Source organism: Ochotona princeps, chromosome 19 (genome assembly GCF_030435755.1).
Source record: "Ochotona princeps isolate mOchPri1 chromosome 19, mOchPri1.hap1, whole genome shotgun sequence".
Lineage (NCBI taxonomy): Eukaryota > Metazoa > Chordata > Mammalia > Lagomorpha > Ochotonidae > Ochotona > Ochotona princeps.
In genome coordinates this window covers 50,526,087-50,551,100 of record NC_080850.1, presented here as the reverse complement: position 1 = coordinate 50,551,100, position 25,014 = coordinate 50,526,087, and the positions used below count along the sequence as shown (strand labels likewise).

General features: G+C 56.5%; 2 protein-coding genes and 1 long non-coding RNA gene across 4 annotated transcripts; 1 reads left to right on the top strand and 2 right to left on the bottom strand.

The window, feature by feature from the left end:
- Window positions 1-6,226: 6,226 nt before the first annotated feature.
- Window positions 6,227-7,980, bottom strand: LOC131482650 (uncharacterized). The gene is made up of 3 exons (XR_009247192.1): window positions 7,184-7,980; window positions 6,813-6,985; window positions 6,227-6,359 (listed from the first exon to the last, which is right to left on the bottom strand). It is a non-coding gene; the product is annotated as an uncharacterized LOC131482650 (long non-coding RNA).
- A 2,433-nt stretch (window positions 7,981-10,413) lies between these two features.
- Window positions 10,414-21,188, top strand: ARF1 (ADP ribosylation factor 1). Of its 2 annotated transcripts, none has more exons than XM_058677289.1 (5): window positions 10,414-10,527; window positions 19,124-19,307; window positions 19,394-19,504; window positions 19,656-19,780; window positions 19,930-21,188. In XM_058677289.1, the coding sequence occupies exons 2-5, from the start codon at window positions 19,160-19,162 to the stop codon at window positions 20,089-20,091; spliced, it is 546 nt and encodes a 181-aa protein (XP_058533272.1). In that variant the 5' UTR covers window positions 10,414-10,527; window positions 19,124-19,159; the 3' UTR covers window positions 20,092-21,188. The 2 variants fall into 2 exon arrangements, with proteins under 2 accessions (XP_058533272.1, XP_004586393.1); XM_004586336.3 differs by lacking the exon at window positions 10,414-10,527 and adding an exon at window positions 11,104-11,125.
- Window positions 21,189-21,771: 583 nt separating this feature from the next.
- C19H1orf35 (chromosome 19 C1orf35 homolog) lies at window positions 21,772-23,372 on the bottom strand. The gene is made up of 7 exons (XM_058677288.1): window positions 23,039-23,372; window positions 22,917-22,962; window positions 22,752-22,834; window positions 22,609-22,681; window positions 22,415-22,500; window positions 21,994-22,125; window positions 21,772-21,912 (listed from the first exon to the last, which is right to left on the bottom strand). Exons 1-7 carry the CDS (start codon window positions 23,281-23,283, stop codon window positions 21,798-21,800), a joined length of 780 nt encoding a protein of 259 aa, XP_058533271.1. The 5' UTR covers window positions 23,284-23,372; the 3' UTR covers window positions 21,772-21,797.
- Between the last annotated feature and the right edge of the window lie 1,642 nt (window positions 23,373-25,014).

Sequence of the window (25,014 nt, the reverse complement as noted above, 5' to 3'; positions counted from 1 at the left end):
CCAGGCAGCTCTGACTAGGGTACCAGGGCATCCAAGCACACACAGATTCCACGTAGGCAGGGAGAGTCACAGGGGAGGAAGAATGACAGGGACAGAAGATGAGAACAGGGATAGGGTGAGGGGAGGGACAGTATGGGGATGGACAGTGCAGGAAGTTGGACAGAATGAGGAAGGACAGGGTAAGGAGGGACAGGATGAGGAAGAGAGGCAGCATGAGGAGGAAGTATAAGTTGAGAGAGAGGGACAGTGTGAGGAAGAGGGACAGTTGAGTAGAGAACAGGATAAAGAGGGAGCTGGTGAGGAGGAGGATAGGATGAGGAGCAGAGATCTTGTAGGAGTGGACAGTGTGAAGGGTGACAGGGTGAATAGGAAGGACAATGCGAGGAGGAGGCACAGGGGAGGAGGAAAGGTAGTTAGCGGAGGGATAGGGAGGGGAGGAACAGTACGTGGAGCGACAGGTTGAGGAGGGACAGGGTGATGGAAGACAGAATGAGGAGAAGGGTCAGTGTGAGAAGTGACAGGATAAAGAGGAGGGACAGGCTGAAGTGGGACAGGGTGAGGAGGCCCAAGTGAGGAGGAAGAGCAGGATGAGGAGGAGGGACAGGGTGAGGATGGACAGGGTGAGGATGGACAGGGTGAGGAGGAAGGACAGGGTGGAGCGAAGGTATAACATGAGACAGGATGAAGAGGAGGGTCAGGTTGAGGAGGGACAGGGTGAAGACAAATAGTATGAGGAGGAGAGACAGTGATGTTGAGGAACAAGATTAAGAGGAGGGACAATGTGAGGAAAGATCGGGTGATAAGGAAGGACAGGGTGAGGAGCAGGGAGAAGGTGAGGAGGAACTGGGTAAGGAGTAGGCACAGTGTGAGTAGGAGGAACAGGATGAGGATGAACAGGGTCAGGAAGAGGGACAAGGTGAGGAAGAGGGTGGGGAGGAACAGAGTGAGGAGGAGAGACAGGAAGGAGGAGGGACGGGGGAGGAGGAGGGGCTCATTGACGATCGATGGATAGACAGGGTGATGAGGCACCATGTCTGGAGGAAGGAAGGATGAGGAGGATGAACAGGGTGAGCAAGGACAGGGTGAAGTTGATGGGCAGGGTGAGGAGGGAAGGTGAGGAGGAGGGAAAATTTGAGGTGAAGGCACAGAGGAGGGGCAGGCTGAGAAATACAGGGTGGGAATGAGATGGAGGGTAAGGAAGAGGGACAGGTGGAGGAGGCACAGGGTTAGGGGTGGGACAGTATGAGGGACAAGGTGAGGAGGAGTGGGGGAGGGACAGGGGAAGGGGTAGGGACAAGGGGAGGGAAGGGGGAGGGACAGGGTGAGGAAGGGCAGGGTGATGAGGAAAAGGAACATGGTGAGCTGGCATCAAGACATTTTGAGGTTTTTCAGAGACAAGGTGAGGACCTCATTCAGGGCTTACCTTGGGCCTAAAATTGGTCAACTGTGGCCTTCCAGAGCTGTGGGGATGTCCATGGTCAACTGTGGCCTTCCAGGGCTGTGGGGATATCCAGTTGTCCAGGGCAACTGATGCTATATCCTCTCGGCTTGCTAAAAGTCTTAGCTCTGCATCCACTGTGTGGCCCCTTGCCTGCCTCCTGGTGCACCCTGCCCTGGTCTTGGCCACTCCCTTTTCTGTGGATGTTCATATAGCTTACCCTGCCTAGCATGGCTGAGGCCTGCAGGCCTCCCAGGTGGGCAGGACCAGCTTTGGGAAGTCTGTGGGGAAGAGTCCAGCACCTGGCCTGAATGGGACAGGCACCCATTCTTCCTCCTGGGGATGAAGTGAGCAGCAGTGGTCAAGGGGTCAGTCCTGCCTGACTGCTGCATCTACTCTGAGTCAGAGCCTTGGCTGGAGCCACCATAATTGGCAGCTGTGGGAGCATGTCAGGGATGCTATAGATGAAAGGGTAGCCATGGGGCCTGAGGGTCAGAGTATCCAGCAGCGGCAGAACCCATAAGCCACACACAGCCAAGGCCACCTCCTGTGAGAGACAACAAAAGACAGCTTCAGCATCCATACTGTTTCCAATAGTCTGGGCCCAGGGAGGGTACCAGTCTGAGCAGGGCTGAGCCCAGGGAGTGTGCTAGTCTGAGCAGGTCTGGGTGCACAGGGGGTGCTGGTCTGAGCAGGGCTGGATACACAGGGTTGCCAGTGTGAGTGGGACTGGGTACACTGAGGTTGCCAGTCTCAACAGGGCTAGGTGCGTTGTGGTGTTGGTCTGAGGACCCAGGTCAGCTCTAGGGTCTTGATACAGCACCTGAACCCGCCCAATCCAACGTAGGCCCAGTGTGAGCGACCACTGTGGAAATGGCCCAGCTGTCCCCACCTCACACAACACCCTGAGAGTGGACAGAGGGCAGATCTTGGCTTGGGAAAAATGGGGGTGTCTAGAATCCCTGGCTCCCAGCGTGAGCCTAGCCCTGCCTCCTCCACCTGATCTCAGTTTCCCTTCTATGGGAGAGGAAGTGGGGTGGGGTCCTTCCCTCCCCCTCCCCAGGGAGGCCCAGGAGGAAATGGGCTGTGGGCCTGTTCACAGGTAGTTGAGACAGGACAGGAATAACCATATAAAAGGTCCCAGGGCCGCCCACCCCCAGGGCCCCTGTGACCATCTCCTACCACCTCACACTCCTGACTTTGAAGTCCTGGAGGGGTGTGGCCAACCCCACCCTGGGCCCCCACCACCTCCCTCTCCCTGTCCCCCCTCTGACTCCCACGTTCTGGGCCTTGGAGCCTCTTTCCAAGTCCTTGCTCAGGGTTAGTCAGCTGCTCCCATAGGACCAGACTAAGGAATCCTGGCAACTTCTGGAGCCCAGCACACAGGCAGCAGCACTAGCTCCAGCCCCTGGGCCTCCTGGGACAGAACCTTCTAGAAGCTCCCATGGTGGGGGTAGGAGAGGCCACGGGAAGGGGCAGCAGCACCCTGGGTGTCTTCCGAGGCTAGCACCAGGCTATATGTGGGCTTTATTTTCCACCATGGGCATAGCTTAGCTCAGAGTTGTCCTCCTCAGGACCCCTCCAATAAGGTCAAGCATGGACTGATCAGCTACAGAGTCCACTGAGAAGTTGGCCTCACAACTCCACTATCTGAGCCTTTGCCAGCTCCCATGCAGCTCTGGTCATTGTGGCTAGCTTCTCTCTAGCAACCCTTGAGTCGGGGGGAGCAGCCACAGCTGTGCTTCTACCCACTTGCAAGTGGCTACCATCAGAAGAGGCACAGTCAGCCCCATGGACAGTCCACTCTGAGCCCCAGCCTGGGACTAAAAAGCCCAAAGAGGAAACTACTCAGAGAGGCCTCATGGGCCCTCAGGTCCATGCCTGACCTCTGCCCCAAGCCCTCCTTTGAGAAGGGAACACTGTTCACACCCTGCCATCTCAGGGGAACTCACCCATACCTGGACCTGGCTGGAAACCTTGGCTGGAAAGCCCTCCTGCTTTCTGCTTCCCCTGTAGCTGCCCCAAGCCTCCTCTGAGCTGCTGGGCTTCTTGCCTGCCCAACTCCCACTGATTGCCCCTCCTGATCCTGGAAGGTGCGGGAGACTTGGGCCTCGGGGGCAGCTGCTTCCTCTCCCATAGCCCTTGGTTTCCCAGAGCAGGGCAGGAGTGGGGCATTTGCCTTGCATACACTGCCCCCCACTGCCCGACCAATGGGCAGGGAGAGAGGCTTGGGGATCAGATAGGCCTGTCTTTCCACAGAGCTAGGCCACCTGGGAGGGCCTCCAGGAAGAGGCAGCCTGGGCTGTGTCTGTGCCCCCCAGCTGGGGAGCTGTCAGAGGTGCTAATTGCTGTTTAGCTCCAAGCTGCCTCCTAGCTTGGCCCTTTCTCCCTCTTCCCTTTTTTATGTGGCACATGGTAAACAGTCATTTGGCTCACAGGGCCCTGCAAATTGGTGTTTATGGTGGAGGGTGAGGAGGACTGGTCCACCCAAACACAAGCAGGGTGGAGGGAGGGAGCAGGGGCCTGGCAGGCTGGGACTGGAGCTCCTCCCGCTGTGTCCAGGTCCCAACCTGGAGGGGGACAGCCCAGCCCAGGCAAGCGCCCTGGCCAGTCCTGATTGATTCCCTGGGGGTCTAAGCACTAGGACAGGTGTCAGGACCTGGTGCACAAATGGCTCAACCTGAGGCCAGCTGGGAATAAAAGACCAGAATTCAAGAGAGGAGGCCCAGGGCTACACACAGATGTTCAGCATAGATCCAGGCGTGGAGTGGACAGCCAGGAGTGGTGAGGCCTTGCAGGAAAGGGCCCCAGTTCTCCACTCTTCACTGCGTGTTTGCTGAAGGACTTGCCCTTCCCACCTTCCCCAGCCACCAGGAGACATGGTGCAGCCCACAGCCCTTGGAGAGACCTCCAAGCTTCCCTCTTGGGGACCACATCCAGTTGCCACCCCCACCCATGGGGCAAGAGATGGGGCTTAGCAGGGCACTGCCTGACCTCAGGATGGGACCCCAGGAGGAGCCCCAGATCTGAGGGCCACCTTGCAAATCCCCCTTTGCCCCAGCTGTATCGGCCAGCAGTGGCTCTGCAGCCTGGCCTGTGTCAGCTAAATCAGCACACCCCACTCACAGCGGATGCCCATGCTGGGCTGGACTTAAAGAGGCCCCATGGGCCCTGCGTGGTAACCTAGTGCCTGAAGTCCTTACCTTGTAAGTGCCAGGATCCCATATGGGAGCCAGTTTGTATCCCAGCTGCTCCACTTCCCATCCAGCTTCCTGCTTATGGCCTGGGAAAGCAGTGGAGGATTGCAAAAGATCTTGGGACCCTGCACACATGTGGGAGACCCAGAAGCTCCAGGTTCCTGGCTTCAGATCATGTCAGCTCCAGCTGTCGCATCTACCTGAGGAGTAAACCAGTGAACAGAAGATCTTTTACTCTGTCTCTCCTTCTCTGTAAAGGTGACTTTCCAAGAAAAATAAGTAAATGTAAAAGAAAGACAGAAAAAACGAAAAAAGAAAAGAAAAGAAGCCCCGTGGGCCTGTGTACTCCACTGCAACGCTGAGTCCGGGAGTAGGGTAACTGTGAGGGAGGGGTTGGGTCCTGGTGGTCGGGCACAGGAGGGATTCCCAGTGACAGAGCCATAGGCAGCTCACAGACTGAGGTGCACACACTGGGCCTCTTCTGTCCACCTGGGGACCAGGAAGGAGGAGGGGCGGGCATCCCCTGGGATGTCTTCCATGGTGCTTGGGTGGGCAACCTTGCCAAATTCCTTGGACACCACAGTATATGGCTGAACCGAGGGCTGGGCACCTCCCACTGACCTGTGACCTGAGAGGTGCCCTTGGCATGGACACTGGCCTCTGGGCTCTGAGTGGATGGGGAACATCTCCCCCACTCCCTCTGCCCCTCCTCCATGGTACACGGTGCATCTCTCTCTCTCTCTCTGCCCCCTCCCATAGAGGAGCCCAGGGGAGCTCAAGGCCCTGACTTCTCACCTGGTAGGCAGTGCTGCCCCATCTCCTCCCAGCCTGGGACCACCTGCCTCTGTGTACTCCCAGGCCCTGCCCCACCAAATAAAAATTGTCATACGTGGAATGGAAGCAGCCCTGCCCTCAAGAAGGAGACCCCAGGGAATCAGCCCAGCACACAGGTGTGGAGTGGAGGGGTTCTCAGGGGTGCTGGAGGCAGCCTCTAGGGTCTGGTGTGCCCAGGCCGCTGAGCCAGGCCTTGGACACAGATGCTGGCTGTGGGCGGCGCGCCAGTGGCAGATGCAAGGGACACCGGGACACTCGCAGCTGAGCTTTTTAATTAACCTCGGCAGGCTGCTCTCCAGAGCCCAATTAAGTGGAGAATGAGAGGCAGAGGGGTCACTGTGAGGGGCACGCAGTAATTATAGAGCCGTGGCCGGGGCAGGAGCGCCCCCTGCTGGAACTCCTGGCAGCTGCTCTCCAGACCTCACAGCTGGGAAGGGAAGTGGGAGGCTGGAGGCCAGGCATAGCTGGGCTCTGCGCAGACCGGGCCCCTCCCCAGGCACAGCTGGGCTCTGCGCAGACCGGGGCCCCTCCCCAGGCACAGCTGGGCTCTGCGCAGACCGGGGCCCCTCCCCAGGCACAGCTGGGCTCTGCGCAGACCGGGCCCCTCCCCAGGCACAGCTGGGCTCTGCACAGACCGGGGCCCCTCCCAGGCATAGCTGGGCTCTGCGCAGACCCAGTCCTCACTCCAGGCAGCTCTGGCTCCTGCTCCTTTCTGGACGCTGCAGAGAGCTGAACATCCTCTGCAAAAGGCTCAACCGTGCAGTACAGATCCTTGGCTCAAATAAAGGGCTCCTGTTCTTCCTGGTCCTCAGGACACCTGAGGTGTGAGCCAGTGAACAAAAGTACTCCTGTCCCTCTCTTTCCCCCTTTCTCTGTGTGTCTCCCTCTGCCTTTTAAATAAAACAAAGAAATAAAAAAAATTTAAGCAAAGATGGTATACCGTCTGTGTTATGGATATTTTACCACAATGAGAGCAGAGGGTTTCTATGATTTTCTGCCAAGTCTTCTATGCAGAGGGTATTGGGCATGCCACTTGCCATGACCTGACCCAGAAGGAGCAGGACATGTCTGATGACGTTCACACTTGGAGCCATCTACACTGGAAGACGACATCTATACTGGGAGACGTCTACACCAGGAGATGACACCCACACCAGGGGACAATGTCTACACTGGGACATGACATCTGTACTGAGACACGTCTGTTGTAGGAATCTGGGGGAATAAACCAACGACAGAATCTTTCAGACTGTGTTTCTTTCCCTTTCTAGTAGATGAAAATAAATAAACATTTACATATAGAACTTGGGCCCATTGCAATGGTTCAATGACTAAATCCTCACCTTGCAAGTGCTGGGATCCCATATCGGTGCTGATTAATGTCTCGTCTGCTCCACTTCCCAAAAAGCTCCCTGCTTGTGGTTTGGGAAAGCAGCAGAAGATGGCCCAAAGCTTTGGGACCCTGTACTCCTGGCTCTTGGCTTCCAATTGGCTCAGCTCCAGCCATGGAGGTCATCTGAGGAGTGAACCAGCGGATGGAAGGTCTTTATCTCTCCTTCTCTCTGTAAATCTCTCTCCAATAAGGATAAATAAATCTTAAAAAGAAGAATTAAAATAACAGATCCTGCTGATACTCCTGTTTGGAAAATCGCATTATGGGAGAAGAATGTCAGTAGGAGTTTAATAACAGCCGAGAAAAGCTTCTGGCACTCACCTCACTGCTTTGCACCTATTGACCCAGGTGTGGGGAAGGCTGGAAGCAAAGGGAATAGTTTTCTCTGTGGAGCTGGCTCCAGAGTCAAGCCACTGTGCTGAGGATCTGCTGAAGCCAGCCCCAACGTAGCACGCAGGGGGCCCCAGCCCGAGGCCAGGGGGAGGATCCTGCATAACTGTGGGAATTCATCTGAGGGATGAAAGACCACAGTGAAGTGGAGCAGCAGCAAATGTCAGCAGAAATGGCTGGAATAGAGGTTCTTGTCTGTACAAGAAAGAACCCAGGTGTGGGACAGACTGGGGTGGGCAGTAAGGGAGCAAGGTTTAATGGGACAGGACCTCTCATGACATCACAGTGGACGAGTATCCATGGTCCAGACTAGGGCAAGCAAGGTCACACAGTTTAACAGAGTGTGCCATCAGGCCAGGGAGGTGACAACATTCAGACCCTGTGCCTCTCTTTCCTCCTCCATCTTCTGGACAGCTGGGTGGGTAGCCCAGAGGAGGCAGGGTCAGCTGCAAGATTACTCAGGCAGTGAAGCGCTAAGGCTGCAGGTACCTGGTACCCCTGGTTCCCCTCACACACCTTCCAACCCCACGAGACCAGAGCTGATCAGGCCCTGGACTACCTCTGCACAGGACTGCAGTGTTGTGGCAGCACTGAGTCCCAGGCTTCTTCCATGGCCCATGCAGTCCTAGCTGGCGGGCCAGCCTTTAGTGGAAGGAAATACATCTTCTGCAGCTGCACTCAACAAACCACACAGACTTTGGTTGTCGAGTACCACCCTTGACAGTGGATATGCACGGTCCATCTTCTCATCCAGCTCAGTTTCCCAGGACTGTACCTGTGTCTGTGGGCTTCCTGCTCCCTCTCTCCAGACCTCTCCAAACCTTTGGTTTGCTGGGGGCTAGAGCATAGCTCACCCCAAATCCAAGTGGACACATCAATTCAGGCAACCATGAACTCCACCTCCAGCCCACTTTCTCCTCTCCTTGGAGGCCCTGGTTTCTTTTGCTGAGGTCCCCAGGGAGCTGCAGGTGCCAGTCCACTTCTCAGGCGCTGGGAATCTTAGGAGAACAAGGGTCCCAAGCTGGAGGAGGTGGCATACAAGACCTGGGTTACAACTGCCTTGGCTGAACCTGCATGGGGAAGGCAGCGCTGCTTCTGGAGGCCCAAGCACAGCCAAACGCCTAGTGTGATGCTTTGTCCTGACTCTGTGTGTGTGATGCCTCGTCTGACCCTGTGTGTGTGTGTGATGCCTCGTCTGACCCTGTGTGTGTGTGATGCCTTGTCCTCACCCTGTATGTGTATGCGTGTGAGATGCCTTGCCCTGACCCTGTATGTTTGTGATGCCTCGTTCTGACCCTGTGTGTGTAATGCCTCGTCTGACCCTGTGTGTGTGTGTGTGTGTGTGTGTGATGCCATGTCCTGACCCTGTGTGTGTGTATGATGCCTCGTCCTGAGCCTGTGTGTGTGATGTCTTGTCCTGACCTGAGTGTGTGTGCATGATGCCTTGTTCTGACCCTCTGTGTGTATGTGAGAGAGATGCCTTGTCCTGACCCTGAGTGTATGTTTGTGATGCCTTGTCCTGACCTGTGTGTGTGTGTTTGTGTATGTGTGATGCCTGGTCTTGACCCTGTATGTGTGTGTGCGTGTGTGAGATGCCTGGTCCTGACCCTGTGTGTGAGAGATGCTTCATCCTGGCCCTGTTGTGCACAGTGGTGTGTATCCTAAGACCTGATCCCCTCACAAAGCCTTCACAATGCTACCTACAGTGTCTGCTTGGCCACTCTGTCCTCTGTGCCTCTGCTCCTGCCCCCCATCCTTCATCCTTCACAGCTCTTTCCTCAGGAGATGCTTCCTCTCTGACTCCTTTCCTTACCTGAACATCAGGCTTGTGGCAGCACTTAAGATGAGCTGCTTCAGATCATGCTGTGGGTAGCCCTGGTCATCCTGCCTCCACTCAATACTAGCTTCCAGCTAGCTCACCTTGCCCCCTCCTGGCCACAGCCATTTCCTTTCCTAGGACCTCTGGGAAAGGATCCTTGCTGGCTGGCTTCCTCCCCAGGGGTGCCTATGCAGGGACTGGCCCTGTACAGAGACAAGGGTGGGGCCGTTTAGGAGCACAGGTCCTGGCCAAAGCTGGCGCTGGCCCTGGATGTCACAGGGTCTCTGACAGATGACTCTGGGCTGCGTTCACACCACCAAATCTTTTTATTAAAGGATTTTTTAAAAAAAATCCTTTAGATATTTAGTTTTATGGAAGTTAGAATTAGAGATCTTCTCCTGCTGACTCACACCCCAAGTGCCCTTGCTGTGATCAACAGGGGTTTGTGGGTCCTAGGTAGAGAGGGTAGTGGGCACCGCAGCTGTCCCCTGCTGCTTCCTGGAGTGCACAGTATGGGGAAGCTGGACAGCAGGTGGAGGGGAAGCCTTATGTCTCCAAGTGGGGACCCAATTGCTGCCCCAACCGCCTGTCCCTGGCTATTATGTGTGTGCAAGCAGGTGCCAGCACAGGCAGAGGCTCCCTGAACTCTCCCTGGGACTCGGTGTAAGTCTCTGCTGGGTGTTTAACGTGGCAGGAAGTAAGCGCCTCAGAGACAACCTCGCCGAAGCCTGAGGAATGGGGACGTTGGAAGTAGGAGCCCTGGGCAGAGGAAGGGACCTAAGGGGCCATTGTGGCCTCAGCAAGTGCAACCCACTACGCAGCATAAATCCCGAGGCTGGAGGGACCTCCCCAACAGCAACGCCTCTGGACTTGGGGACCCCTCCGGCAGTACAAGTGCAGTGACTGGGAGCACTGAGGGTGGTCACGGCTAGCGGACACGGACAGCGGCTCTGACCGTTCTCGGACTCACAGAAGCGGACGCCTCCCTGCATCTGCATTCCAGCAAACATGAAGGCCAGGACCCCTCAGGAGAGGCTGCTTGTCCGCGGCTTCCTCCCTAGGTCGGCCTCAGGAGCAGGCAGGGCCCGCCCGGGTCCCGGTCCTAGGGCCCTCCTTCCCCACAGCCCCGTCCCTCCGGCAGCGGCGTCCGCTCCACAGGGCCTGAGCTGCGGCTCCGCCGCACGGCACCTTGGTGACCATCCCCGGCCTCCCTCGACTAGCGGCCGGGGATCTGCGGCTTCCTCCTCACGCCGCGGAGGCCGCCCGGGGCGCGCCCCCAGCCTCAGCCTCTACTGGGAACCAGTGCGCCTGCGCCGCGAGCGCCCTGGGCGGGGGCGTCGGGGTGCCCGCCCCTTCCCGGCCTGCCCCGCGGTCGCAGGCGCTGACGTGGCTGCCGTCAGAGCCGCCATCTTGTGGGAGCGCAACCAACGCCTGGCTCGGAGCGGCCGCCGCCGAGGTGAGGGAGCCGGGCCGGGGCGCGGGCTGCGGGGCCCGGGGGCTGTGGGGCCCGGGCTGCGGGGCGCGCTGGGCCTCCGCGGCGGCGCGGGGGTGAGGCGGGCGCGGCGGGGCCGGGCCGCGGGTCGGGGGGGTCGAGCTAGCCGGGCAGGGAGGGACGGGCGCCCGGGAGCTGCGCGGCCGGCCCCGGCGTCGCCCCGCGCTCCGCCTGCTTTCCCTTGCTGGCCGCGGCCCGCGTGTCCGCGGGGGGCGCCGGCTCGGGGGAGCATGGTGTGGCCCTCCTCTCGGCTTCCCTCCGCGCCCGCGTCTCCGGTGCGCAGGAGGCGGCGGGGTCTCTTCCGCATTCCGGGCGCAAGCGGGCGCGCCCGTCGCCGCGGGGCCGGGAAACTGAGGCCCGGGCGGCCCGAGACGCCGTCAAGGTCACGCAGGCGGGGAGACCGGCGCCCAGCTTCTGAGGACCCAGCCTTGCCGGCGTCCTCCCCGTCCTCGGGGCCGCCGGGGGTGGGCGCTGTGCGGGGCCGGGGCTCGGCGGGGCCCGAGTGGCCAGGCGGAAGGTCTTGTGTCAGCAGGTTCTGCCCACTGGCTCCGGCATTTCCGCAGTGCGTACGCAAGGAGTGCGGGGTGCTGCGGAGGGAGTGGGGTGTCTCGGGGTGGCGAGTGGGGTGCTGCAGAGGGATTGGAGTGCTGCAGAAGGAGTGGGGTCTCGGGGCGGCGAGTGGGGTGCTGCGGAGGGAGTGGGGTGTCTCGGGCGCCGAGTGGAGGGTGGAGGAGCTCCGGTGTGGCTTGTGCGGCACCAGACCCCCGCCTGCGGAGAGAGCCCTGTGCGGTGGGCTCGTGTCCACCTGCTGAACCACCGCTGCCGCGATTGACAGCTTTCAGTTCCAGATGGTTTGGTTTGCTGATCCCAATCAGATGGCCCAAGGCGTGGAGCGAGCAGGCATCAAGGCTGGGGGTCAGTTGGGAGCCCTTATTGAGAGGGGGCTCTCTAAGCGGCCTCCTGTTGATCCTTTGCCATCACGAAATTGGGGTGCAAGGAAATGAGATGCCCATCTCACGGTTATTTGGAAGAGAATGTTGGAAATCCGTTTCTCGGAGATGTTAAGTTAGATACAAGTCTCTGTGTGTGTGTGTGTGTGTGTGTCCGTCCTTGGTGGGGATGGTGGCTAGGGACTCTCTGAGGTGTTTTTTTTGGGAAAGGCGCTCCTTGTTCCTGGGAAGTGGGAGGTGACTAGTGGGTGGGTGTGCCTGTTGGTGTGTGAACATGGTTGGGAGTCGTGGTCACTGCTCTTGGGACACCTGGGCAGCTCCCTCAGACCCACCTCTCTGTGATTGTACACACACTGATGTGCAGTGTGGCTTTCTGGTTGCAGGGTTTTGGAAGAAAACAGCTTTAGAAGTAGCGCTGGTGCCCTGACAGGTTCATCTGTTCAAAGTGTTGTGCAGTTTGGTGCAGCATGCACAGGCACTTCACACCTAGAGGCTGCTCCTGGTCCTCTCCAGGCCCCCCTTCCTCAGCCTTGGAAGCTGCAGAGGGGGGTTGGGGGGTGCTTTTTACCAGTCCTGGTCATGGGGAAGAGGAGGAAAACCTCTAAGGTGAGAGTGTTTTATAAACATAACACTTGAGTGAGGCCCCAGGGAGAGGGTGGCTGCTACTGTGCAGCAGGCAGGAATGGAAGACCTAGGACAGTGTACCTGGTGGTCCACGCCCGGCATCCTTCGAAGATGGAGCCTAGTTGGGTCCAATTGTCCTAACAGACAACTTCCGGTGTTTAGGTTCCTGTACTTACTTGTTTGTTCGTTCGTTTGTTTAAAGGCAGAGTAACAGGAAAAGAGATCTTCCATCTGTCAGTTCTCTCAACAAATGGCTGCTACAACTGCAGCTGGTGCAAGCCGGTCCAAGGGTCCATCTAGGTCTCCCACGGGGATGGCCACAACTGAGCCATCATCCACTTCCCCGGTGCCTTAGCAGGGAACTAGATCGGAAGCAAAGTAGCAGGGACTCAGCTTCACACTCAAGGAGTCCTAAGCAGTGACTTCAGGTGCTGCTGTGCTGCGAGGTGAATGGACCTCAGTCAGTGTCTAGATGTTTATCAGGCCCACTCCTGAAGCATGAAGGCGGTTTGGTGGCCTTGCTATCTATTGAGAGCAGAGTGCAGGACAGAGTACGTTTACCTATGACGCTGCTTGCTGCCTGCATGAGAACACAATTCCTAATCAAATCTGTCAATTTATAGGAAGAATAATGTTTGTCAAACTGTGTGACACTTTGCTTGAAATGTTCAGAGCTTTTAGCATCTCTTGTGTGTCCAGTTACCTGGAGAGGAAATGGAATGCCACTCCCTGGGGTCAGGGATGGGCCCGAGCTGTTCGCCTTGTGGAGCAGCGCAGCACTTTCACCTGTCTCCACCCTGAATTTCCGCGTTGTCCACACCGAGTCACTTGCCTGCACTTTTCAGACGACATGCATTCATTGTTGGTTTGATAGAAAAGCTTGTCTGAGCAGGTAGGATGGGTGCTGTTTTACTGCCAGTCACCCATGAGGTCTCCCAAGGAAGATAATGGGATGGAAAAACCCCTCTTGGTAAGCATGAAGCTGCAGGGAGAGGCAGGAGCTTGACCCTAGTGAGAATGTCACCTGACAGGTGACCTTTGACCAGACTTGTGGAGGAGTGAGGGATTGTGCCAGAAGCTGCTCGCGGGTGCAGGTGTGCAGCTCTGATGCTGGGGGGACTGTGCAGTTCCTAGAAGGGGATTGGGAGACAGCAGTGATGACACACCCTGGGTAGCTTTCCTGTTGGTGGGAAGTCCTTGTGTCAGTCTAACTAACCCTGATGTGTTTTCTGTACAGACAGCTGTGTAGGGGCATAGTTATCAGATGTTCTGAATTTTCCAAGAGCGCAGCTACCTTGTGCATCAGGGGTGATTTGTTCTATTTTCTTGCTTTCCAGGCAGAGCATGCCATGGAGATTGGAGGTGTGGTCATGCCTGCTCCTGCTAGGACAGTGCTAACTGCTGTTCTGTACAGAGCATGCTCTTTGTGGTTGTGTGTGCTTGTTGGTTAGGTTGTCTATTGGCTTCCTTCACATTAGTAGAGGTTGTGTTCTGAAACATGCTGTGGGCACCATGGAGGACTGGCCCTTCTGGCTGTTGTACTGAGAATGGAGTATGTGTGGGGGTGGGGGCGGAGGTGTCCCCAGAGTTAGACTTTGAGGAACTGGGAGGAGTCGCTGGCCTTTCTAGTGGGAAAGGTGTGCCCAGCTTGCCCAGAGCTGGTGGGGGTTAGTGACAAGTCTTAGCTGGCTCCTGGGTTTTCTGTCTCCTGCAGAAAAACAGGTCTTCTTTGCTCAGAAGACAAAATGGGGCCACATTCCTTTTTAAATTTTATTTTCAGAATGAAAATTCCCAGGGTGGGTGTTTGGTACCAAGATTAAAATGCCTGTTAACACACTAACATCCCATATTGGGGGGGGGGGCAGTCCCTGGACTGAATCATCTATTTCCTGCTTCATTAACACCTTGGGAGACAGCAGGTGACTTAAGTAGTTGGATCTCTGATGTCTGTCTTGGAGTCCTAGATTGATTTTTGAGCTCCTGGCTTCAGCACTCACCCTGTGGAGAAGGTACCCCACTGCAGGGCCAGGACCTTGGACTTGCCTGCCACACCTTGTTGAGAAATCAGGTTTATCAGGAGGTACTGAGGGCAGGGTCTTTTGTGAGCATTGGGCTCTTCCCACACAGTAGCCCCTTACCCCGACTGGATGGGTTGAAAAGGACAGAGTGGTTCTGGGAGGCTGGGGCTGGCACTGGGCTCCAATATAGGGTGGTGCAGACTTGTTTGGCCCTTGAATTTTTCCCGTAACAAAACCTTCAGACTTCCTGTTTGTGGTGGGGTGAGGACAGCTGCGCTTTCCTTCTGGGACATGGTGCCTGGGGATACAGTGAGGTCAGCTAAGCAAGGGTGAGCCAGACCCCAGGTGGTGTGCAGAGCAGCCGTCAGCTGTACACTCCATCCCCAGCAGGCACCAGCCAGACACCAGGCCAGTGGCACAGCACTTGAGGAAATGCAGCCAGGGGACATGGCACTTGGGTGTTTGGATACCTGTAGTCCAAGAACTCACTGGATGGAATGGCATGGAAGAGTCTTATTGCTATCCACACTCAGACTGATTTAAGGATTTCACCCTAGATTTTAAGCAAGGAGTAGTTTAAGTTGAATTTCATTGAATATGATTAGCCCTCTTCAGAATCACATCTGAGGGCTGGTGTTGTGGTACAACTGTAAGCAGTGTTGACACCCTGTGTTGGAGCACTGATTCAAGTTGCATGCCATCCAGCTTCCTGTTAATGGTGCCAGTGAAGTGGTTGTTGGCTCAGGTACCTGAGTGGAGCTCCTGACTCATGACTTCAGCCTGGTCCAAACCTGATTGTTGTGGACACTGGTGTCCATAGGATGGATGTGTTGCAAGGAGGGAGGAGCTTTAGTGCCTATGGATTCCTACAAAACATCCACAATGTTGTATGCTTAAAAAGACTTATTCTTATTGGAAAAGCAGACTTAAGGAGAGGAGAGGAGAGACTGACAGAGCTCTCTGTCCACTGATTCATTCCCCAAATGGCTGCAGCGGCCAGAGCCAAGCCGATCTGAAGCCGGGAGTTTCTGGGTCTCACGTGGGCACAGGGTCCATCCTCCACTCCTTTCTCAGTCCACAAGCAGGAACTGAGATCCAGAGGGGAGCTGGATGAGAAATAGAGTAGCAGGGACACGAGCCAGCACACATTTAGTATGCTGTGCTTGGAGGTCGAAGATTAGCCAGTTAAGCCATGGCACAGGCCCCCAGATGCATGGCACAGGCCCCCAGATGCAGTTTTTGAACATTATGACATGACCCTATCATACATGAAAGTGGGGAGCCCCTGTGAAGTCAGAATCCCCAGGAATGAACTGGATGCTCCTGGACTTGTTTGTGAAATTGGAAAGTTGTTGCTCCTCAATGAAACCTTTAAAGAAAATGTTTTACAGGGTACATATTTTCCATTCAAAGTCATTAACTTTGCTATTTTTCAAAACAGATATTAAAGTTTTATTCTTTGCAAGGCAGATATTCAGAGAGAGAGGAAGAGAGATCTTCCACCTACTGTTTCACTCCGCAAATGGTCACAGTGGCATGGACTGGACCAGGCTTAAGCAAGTCTCTGGCATGGGTCACCTGGACCACCTGCCTGGCTTCTTCATAAGGAGCCTGATTAATAAGTGCCTTGGGGTGCTGGCATCACGGGTGGAGGCTTAACCTACAAGCCGTGATTCTAAACTGTCCCTGGCTTAGCATCTGAGCAGTGCAAGTGAAAGAGCCTGGTTTCCTGGAGGGGGAGCAACCTGACCCCAGGCAGCTGGAGAGGTTCTGTGAAATAAACTCAGGCTCATAGCGTAAGGGGAATACAAGGGGCTCTGAGCTGTTTCCTGAGATCTAGAGGGGACAAGAGGCAGTGTGGGCTAAGTCCCTTTCAGCAGCTAAGCCCAGGAGATTGGGTATACTCACTGAGGTGAACAGGTTTGAATTCAGGTTTTTCCTAACCCCATTCTGGGTGACTGAAAGGTAGCAGGGTGGAGCCAGCAGAGCCGCATTCCTGCTTCTCTGCTGCTTGTCCAAAGGCCAGGAGAGAGCCTGCGGGCTGGCAGGAATTGGAACTTGTGTCTCCACTGCTTACCTAGTAGCTGGATAACTCAGGTGAACCTGAAAAACAGGTTTGGCTTGTGTGCAGGTGACATTGTAGAGGAAACTGTATGAGCTCAGCCGCTGCTTGGCCTGGGAAGAACTGCAGGGGTCACTGGGTGCTCACTCCCACCCCTGCAGGGAATTCTGTCCAGTATGGGCCTGCTTCGCCTGTGTAGAAAGCAGGTGAGACTGTGTGCTTGTCAGGCTCACCTGTCCTGGCTCAGAACCACTTCTCCAAGAATGAGGATGGTGCTGGGACTGCCAGTCTCACGAGCCCTGCTATCTAGGGGTGAGGGCAGCAGAGGAGGCCAGGCCCAGTCCATTGGATTTCGGGATTACAGGCAGCGCTTGTTGCTATGCTGCTGTGTGCAGACAAACATTGGTGAGGTCCCTGCCTCTGGGAGTGTGGATCCCTGCCCCACACCCCTCTTGCCTGTTGTTTATCCTGTTCATGAATGTGGGACTTGAGCGTTAAGCCCTGCAGATCCCTCTACCTCACTTGCCTCCAGGCCCAGCTGCTGCCTCTCCCTCCACAGTTGGCATTCACTGTAGACCTGATGAAGGGCTTCTTGGTCCATAAGTCCTGCCTCAATTTCCTGGAGTCCAGTGGTACATTGACAGTGCGGACCATAAGCCCTATTAACTACCTGGGCAGGCAGTTGAGGACGACTCAGGGCCTTGGGGCTCTGCATCCACATAGGAGACCCGGGTCGGCTGCTGGCTGGCTCAGCTCCGGCCGTTGTGGCCACTTCCGGAGTGGGCCAGTGGTTGGAGGATCTTTGTGTCTCCCTCTCTCCGTCAGTCTGTCTTTTCAGTGAAAAATCTTAATTTTTTTTTTTTTAAGTACATACCATCTGCTGATTTTTCTTGTGCTTGAAACCCTCATTCTGATTTCTTCACTTTGGCAAGCTCTGGTTTCTACCAGATCTCATGTTTATTAGCTTGTTGATGCCACCACGGTTTTTGTTTGGTGACCTGGTCCCCCAGCCTCCTTGAAGTAGTCTTCTGTTTTTCTCTAATATTGGAGGCTTTCCAAAGAGGCAGTGGCTTGACTTGTGGAGGCCTTCAGGCCAGAACCCATGAACCTGTTGAAGTCTTTGCGGTCTCAACCCAGGAGTGCCTGCCCCATGTCCAGTATTCTCCATCAGGCAGGTATCAGGTTCTAGCCTCCTCTCCCTTCCTTGTTAGTGGATGGAGGCTGGTGTGTTCAGACTGCTCTGTGTACTAGAGCAAGCTTCCATTCACTGGGTCACAACCTTAAGGGCCAGGGGCTGGGCCAGGTGAAAGCCAGGAGCTGCATCTGTGTCTCTGGGAGGGTACAGGGGCCCAGGGACTATGATCATCTTCTTTCCCGGGTGCATTATCAGGGAGTTAGATTGGAGGTGGAGCAGCCAGGACTGAACTCATGCCCATTTGGGATGTTGATGTTGTAGGCAGTAAATTAACCCATCATGCAACAATGCTGGCACCAGGTTTTCTCATGTTTCAGAATTTCTGTGTTTTTTGAGTAGGTAATGCAGTTTCAAACCACAAAGAACAACAGTGTCCAAGGGCAGACACCAACATCAAGGATTTTGCTGTCTGGTGGCAAGACAGGGATCACAGAGACAGTGAGAAATGGGAGGAAGGGCAGCCGGTATTGGGGCACAGTGGATCGAGCTGCTGTTGTGACCCTGGCGTCCTTGTCTGAGAGCCACGCTGAGCCCTGCTGTTCTGCTTCTGCTCTGCCTTCCCACTGACATGGCTGGGAACAAAAGAAGATGGCCCAGGATTTTGGCCCCTGCCACTCCACCAGTGTGGGAGTCCATGCAAGTTAGGAGTCTGACCCTGGCGGAACTGGCCATGTGAGGAGCAGCGTGTGCTGGTATCTCAGAGAGCCTCTGTATGCATTAAGCAGGGCCTGCTTGGTCACTAAAGCCAGCGAGCCAAGTGTGCTGAGCCTCCAGGAGGAGTGTAGTCAAGTGTCTGGCAGCAGGTGGGGCTCTTGCATATGCAGGCAGGTGGCTGGCAGTGTTGGGAAGTGGGGCTTCTGGGAGCAGTCAAGCTACAGGTTCTGCCCTGATATGTCCATGAATGCCACTGTGCAAGAGGGTTTGGAGTGGGCTCCTGTCCTCTCAAATGAGGCTATGTCTGCACGGTGATCTTGGACTGCAGTCTCCAGGGCTGAGAACAATAACATCTGCTGTTTCAGCCACCCAAGTAGTATTGTCACCCTTAGTGGGTTAGTTATGTCCTCACCAGACACAGAGCGAGCTGCATTTTTCCAGTGTTTTCTGGAAAAGACCCCTACTGGTGGTGTGACCAGAGCTTCCTGGAAAGGTCTCCATGTGTCTTGGGCCGGGCTCTGGTAATTTTGTGCCCCAGGATTGGTGTCCTACTAGTAGACCATGGGGGCTATGTGTGGGGTCAAATGTGCTGTGTGTGTCTGTGTTACGGAGCGTGATGCCTAGGGTCTTGTTCTGTTGTGTACTGCCTGAAGGGTGCAAATGGAACTCCTTGGCCTGGTGGGATCAGTTGCTTTTGGTCTCCATGGTGTGGAATCTTCTCTGGCTCTGTATGTGTGGAGGCCTGCTTAGATGTTGTTTTTTTTTTTTTTTTTTTTTTTTTTTTTTTTTTTTTTCAGGGAGATGGGTAATTCTGAGATTACAGAGAAACTTGTCATGACCCTTGGAAAGCAGTTTGGAATTGCTTCCTGACAGGCTGAAAACCCCCTTTCTCCAGGGTATCTAGATTGCCCCTCATCCAACAACTGAAGGAGTCTGAATGGCTAGGCAGGCAGGATTTCTTTTCTGTGGCTGGGACCCTGCCTTGGGATGGGAGGGGCCTGCATCCCTGGGAGCGTGGCCCCTTACTGGCAGCTTATAAGGTACCTTGTCTTCCCAGGTCTCTGGCTTTTGCAGCTTCCACTTGTCCACAAGCATGGGGAACATCTTTGCAAACCTCTTCAAGGGCCTTTTCGGCAAAAAGGAAATGCGCATCCTCATGGTGGGTCTGGATGCTGCAGGGAAGACGACAATTCTGTACAAGCTGAAGCTCGGTGAGATCGTGACCACCATTCCCACTATAGGTGAGGAGCTGGGCCCTGGGTACAGGCTGGGGAACTACATGTTGGGACTGATCTCCCAGGAGACACTGCTGCCACTCTGCCCCCAGGTTTCAACGTGGAGACTGTTGAATATAAGAACATCAGCTTCACAGTGTGGGATGTAGGTGGCCAGGACAAGATTCGGCCACTTTGGCGCCACTACTTCCAAAACACCCAAGGTGAGAGCGGGGTGTGGTCTCTAGTGCTTGAGCCGTCCAGTGGAGCATCGGCCCAGAAGGAGCCCCATCCTGCAGCAACTGTGGGCTGTGTTGCCCTTCCACAGCGGGGAGTAGGTATCTGGGCACTGTGGTCACAGGGGCTGTGTTGCAGGCTTGATCTTTGTGGTGGACAGCAATGACAGAGAACGTGTGAATGAGGCGCGGGAGGAGCTCATGAGAATGCTGGCTGAGGATGAGCTGCGGGACGCAGTCCTCCTAGTGTTTGCCAACAAGCAGGTAGGCAGGCACTTGGCCCAGCTCTCCTAGATGGGTTCTTTGGCAGGGTGGGAGTGGCCTCAAGGATTACCGGGCCTTCTGCCCTAGGGATAGATAGGCAACTTGTGGCCCCTTCTGATGGCAGCCTCACTCCCCCTCTCGCCCCCCAGGACCTCCCAAATGCCATGAATGCAGCTGAAATCACAGACAAGCTGGGGCTGCACTCCCTACGCCACAGGAACTGGTACATTCAGGCAACCTGTGCCACCAGCGGGGATGGGCTCTATGAAGGACTGGACTGGCTGTCCAATCAGCTCCGGAACCAGAAGTGAATAAGAACCCCCTCCCACTTCCTCCTCTCCACCCTCTGCTTTCCTCTCATGTGGCAAACGTGTGACTCTGTGGTCCTGAGTGCCAGAAGCTGCCTCCATGGTGGGTTCCAGTGTGCCTCGCGCCACCTGTCCCTGAGCAGATGCAGCCTGCAGCCAGGTTCTTATTTAATGTAAATAGTTTGTTTCCACTGAGGCAGTTTCTGGTACTCCTATGCAATATTACTTAGCTTTTTTTTTTTTAATTGTAAAGAAAATCAACTCACTGTTTAGTACTGAGAAGGGACTGAGGCACATTGGTACCGGGCCTCCAGGAGTCTGTTTCTGTGTTAATTAAGAGCTGGACTTAACCCCTGGGCACTAGATCTGTTAAGATCCCACTTGGTGGTTGGTTTGAATCCAAACTCAGTGCATTTTTAAAAAGTGTAAAATAAAGATGAGAACACGTGAACACACAGCAGGGAGGCTGCCTAGTGTGGAGCTTGCAGGAACGGCCCAAGCGCCAGTTCACGGGATCACCTGAAAGATCCACTCTGCATGGTCACAATAGATCCCTGTGGTCACCCTGCATTCCACAGCATTGTGCTCGTACTTGTGCTTACATGGTCACCTGGGCAGGGGGGCCCAAGGAGGCCACATGCCCAGCTATTCCCTCAGGCTCCCCCTTGGTGAGCACGCAGCTGAAGCTGGAACATGTCGTTCCCAGCACCCACTCATGCACGTGCTGACACGCTGGTCTGGGGTCTCACCAGCAAGAAGCACATGCCAACCGAGAGGGTCCTACCTACAGCCACAGCCCCTGGAAGCACCCCCATCTCCATGTGTGAAGTAGCTTTCTCTCCCTCAGCCTGCAAGGGTCCGATTTGCCATCGAAAAAGATGACCTCTACTTTTTTCTTTTGTATTTTGATAAACACTGAAGAAGCTGGAGCTGTTAAATCTATCTTGGGAAAACCTCAGAACTGTTTTATTTGGTGTTGTGGAACCTCTTAACTGCTTTCAATACACGATTAGTAATCAACTGTTTTGTATACTTGTTTTCCGTTTTCATTTCGACAAGCACTGTAATTATAGCTATTAGAATAAAATCTCTTAACTATTCCACTGGCTCTATCAGTGTTTAATGCCTGCCACTTTATCCCAGCCTGAATGACCACCTCACAAGCTGGCTCATGTTTCAGTCCCCCCACCTAGTGATAGAGCTGACTGGCCACTGTGACCTGCCCTCCAGGAAGGGGCTGCTAAGTGGATGTTGCACAGGCTTCACGGAGGGCTCCCTACAGTCTCCACACCCCTCTCTCCTCCCACAGTCTTATGGCATAACTAGGGGCTCCCTTGGGGCATGAGCAACCACCAGAACTCCAGAACCATAGCAGTCCACAAGGAAGGACAGGCGTTGGGGCCACCTTCCATTCTGTGACAACATACTTTCCTTTTAATAGAACTACAAAGAGTTGATGTAAAGAAAAATAGAAGTAAGTACACTTGATCACAGCTAGATCCTTCAGGAGGGCCTGGGGCCACTGCAGCGGAGACAGGATCCAGAAGGGGACATGTTCCCTGCTGGGACACAGGCTTCCCTGTGGAGGGCCAGGGAGAACACCCTGGAACCTGGAGAGCCCACACACAGCATGCCTCTCAGTGTGGAGCCAGCTGACCAGCTCCTGAGGCCAGAAACGGGGTGAGCTAGCAGCAGGCAGGGGCAAAATCTCAGAGGTCTCGGGCATCCCACCGGTGGCCAGAGGGGCTCCTCCCAGTGTCCCTGTTGTCGCACTTCCTCTTGCGGCGGGGGGAGGAGCTGGAGTCATGCTGGCCATGTGTGGGCCTGGACAAACAGGGACAGGAAGGGTCAGTGTGGGTGACTGCCCATTGGTCCCTCTCCAGTCGCCTCCCTCAGCTGTCTTACCGTGAAGGGGAGGAGGAGGAAGAGGAGGGCGTTGCCTCCCTCCTGTGCTCTCTGTCTTTCTTCTTCTTGTGTTTCTTGTGTTTCTTCTTCTTTTTCTTCTTCTCTTTCTTGCTTTTCCTGTGGCTCTCAGAGCTGCAAGGGGCAAGTGCAGAGAGCAAGCATAGGGTGGCCCGCGCTGTCCTGGTGGGGGAGGGATGCACTGCCACTCACGCGCCCCCAGAACCAGCACGGACCCCTGCATCCTACCCCTGGCTCCTCCAGGCTGAGGACAACCCTAGAACCCCTTATCCACAAGCAGGGGCCCCTCAGGGAGCACGGGCCCCAACCCTGGACCCCATTCTTCCTCCCGTTCCGAGTGAACTCCTACACCGCACCCTGAACCCCCTCTAGGCACACATATCCCCGAGCCAAGGTTCCTTACTCAGGCTCTGCCTGGTCCTCGGCACGCGGTTTCCTCCGAGCTGAGGCCGGGGAGGTCCCCGGCCCGCCATTCTCCACGCGATGGTGCTGCGGGGGAAGGGGTGCTGCAGGGCAGGCGCAAGCGGGGCGACCCCACCGCCCGGGGAGACCCGCCCCCGTAGGACCCCCGCGTCCGGCTGGGGCACAAGGGGTTACCGTGAACACCGACAGCCCCAGCTTGGCAGCCTCTTTGTCCTCCCGGGACAGCGCCACACGGCCCGCGGAGCCACTGCGGGGACACGGCGGTGAGGACGCCCGGACCCCCGCCCGGCCCCCGCCCCTCCCCGGGACGGCCGCACCTGGCGCTGCCCAGCCCCAGCAGCCGATCCACGCCCTTCTCCTCCGGGTCGCCTCCTTCCCTCTTGCAGATCTCCACGAAGTCCTGCGGGAGCGCAGACAGCCGAGGGCGAGGCCCGCGCCTGCCGCGCCCGGCCCGGCCCCCGGCCGCCCCCGGCCCCGGTTACCTCCTTGCTCAGGCCGGTGGGCTGCTTCCTCACGTTCCTGTAGCCTCTGCGGGGGCCGGGGCCGGCGTGAGCGCGCGGCCCCGGCCCCGGCCCGCCCGCCGCCCGCGCCCGCGCCCACTCACAGCGCGGCCAGCAGCGCCTCGCGCTCCGCCTCCCGCACGGCCGCCAGCTCCTCCTCGCGGCTCGGCCCGGCGCGCGGCGCGCGGCCCTTGGCGTACCAGGTGAGGTCGCGGCCCTTCTGCCAGCGGCCCACCGGCGCCATCAGCGAGTTGCCCAGGTAGTTCTCCCGCTGCTTGTCGGTCTTCACGTCCTCCCAGTTGAACTGGTCCTGCCCGCCACGCACTCCGCCGCGGCTCGAGCCGAACATGGCGACCGCGCCCCGCGCCCGCAAGCCCCCGGCCGCTCTCAGGCCTCGGGCCGGCCGCCGAGACGTCACGGCCGCGCCGTCGCGTCAGCCGCGTCACGCTCGGCCCGGCCCAGCTCTCCTCCCGGCTCGCCCGCTCCCCCGCTCCCCGAGTGCGCCTGCGCAGAGCTCATCCAGGTTCGCTCTTGGACTTGGGTCACGCCCCCGCCACTGCGCCTGCGCAGTACCCCTTCCGGCTCCTTCCGCCGCAGTCCCGGCCGGAGCGGAGACCTTTTGGCGTTCGCTCATCGGGACGTGGACACAAGTTCTGAAAAGGCCAGGGAGTGCGACTGCATCCACACTTCGGTCCCAAGCGTCACCACTGCGTTCAGATGTGACTCCAGGGAAGCAACAGCTGGGCTGGGCTGCCTTGAGAAGACACAAAGCCAGAGAGCCCGCGTCCCCTACTCCTTGCTGGGGCAGACCCCGGAGGCAGCCGTTAGGGGGCAAAACTTGGGCCCCTGCCACCCACGTCTAAGACGCATTCAGAACTCCTGGCTGTCGCTCGGGCCTTTGAGGAGTGACTCTGCAAAGGAAGATAGTCCTGGCTTTTTCCTGGGGGCGCACCGAGTCCCACGCTCCCCCCACAGGCGCTGTGCAGTGACCACCCTGTGCCCAGTGTGCCTTTCTGGGCTCCCCCAGCCCCATCTCAGGGCAGTCTGGGACACTCCCTTTGGGGATTCCCCACACTTGGACTTGGGAAACTCCAAAGAGACACTATGTCCACAATTAGGGGATCCGTTGGCTTATAAATCCCTGCTTGAACAGGCAGCTGCACTCCCTTAAGCTGATTGTCCATGCACCAAGCCAGGGGCTGGATGAAACCTGAGCAGCTCCCTGGGTGAATCAGGGAAGTGGGGGGTGGTGCTGTGGAAGGTTCAGGAAGCCCCAGACTCTGAGGGCCCCAGCAGGAGGCTGGGGGCATGGGCATCATGTTTAAGGGCCACCACCACTGGATGTCAAGGGCTGGCTGTGGAGGGAGCAGATGGCCTGGAGGATGAGGGAATGTCTCTGACCTGAGCAGCCACTGTCACGAGGACCAAAGGACCAGGGACAAGGGACAATTCAGTTTTGAGCTTAACTGCCTGACAAGACACTGGTTGCAGCAGAAGGCATGCCAGGTGATGTCAGTGTGGATGACAGGTTAACTAGGCTGAGAAGGGGGAAGGCAGCAAGGAGAACTAAGGTTGATGGAAGGGCAGGGCAGAACTGAGGCAAGGAGTGGGAGCCCACAGAGTGTGAGGGCAGCCCAAGTTGGGCCAGACCCAGGCAAGGCCAAAGCCTGCAAGGACAGTAAATTCAGCCAGGTTGATCTCCCAGACACAAGCAGAAATGCTGGGAGTCTTGTATGGTCTCTGCTTAGTGGAGTTCTGTGAGGAGGGAAGGGCAGGATTAGGGTCAGCAGCCACACTCCAGGTCTCATTGTGGGTCTGATGTGTGCACTCTGGCACGTGCGGGTAGCTGGCTTGGAGCGAGGAGCAGCAACAGGGCTGTGAAAGGGTAGGAGGGGAGGTTGCTGTGGCCCATGATCTGGAGGGTTTCTGGGTTTTAAGCATCAGCAAAAGGGGACCACCCCGTTCTGTTCAGAAGCTGGGGCCTCCGTGAATACTGCAAGCTAGTCTCTTTCCCACTCTGCACCCAACAGCCCCCTGGCTCTGTGTGCTCCTCAGAGTGAGGTCGGAGGCCAGGTGCATA

Excerpts from the sequence above, each read along its gene's own strand:
- ARF1 (XM_058677289.1), top strand. The coding sequence starts at position 19,160 with ATGGGGAACATCTTTGCAAACCTCTTCAAGGGCCTTTTCGGCAAAAAG. Across the intron at positions 19,308-19,393 it reads GACCACCATTCCCACTATAG|GTTTCAACGTGGAGACTGTT; the intron begins GTGAGGAGCTGG and ends CTCTGCCCCCAG. Across the intron at positions 19,781-19,929 it reads TAGTGTTTGCCAACAAGCAG|GACCTCCCAAATGCCATGAA; the intron begins GTAGGCAGGCAC and ends CTCGCCCCCCAG.
- C19H1orf35 (XM_058677288.1), bottom strand. The coding sequence starts at position 23,283 with ATGTTCGGCTCGAGCCGCGGCGGAGTGCGTGGCGGGCAGGACCAGTTC. Across the intron at positions 22,835-22,916 it reads CCACCGGCCTGAGCAAGGAG|GACTTCGTGGAGATCTGCAA; the intron begins GTAACCGGGGCC and ends GCGCTCCCGCAG. Across the intron at positions 22,682-22,751 it reads CTGGGGCTGGGCAGCGCCAG|TGGCTCCGCGGGCCGTGTGG; the intron begins GTGCGGCCGTCC and ends GTGTCCCCGCAG.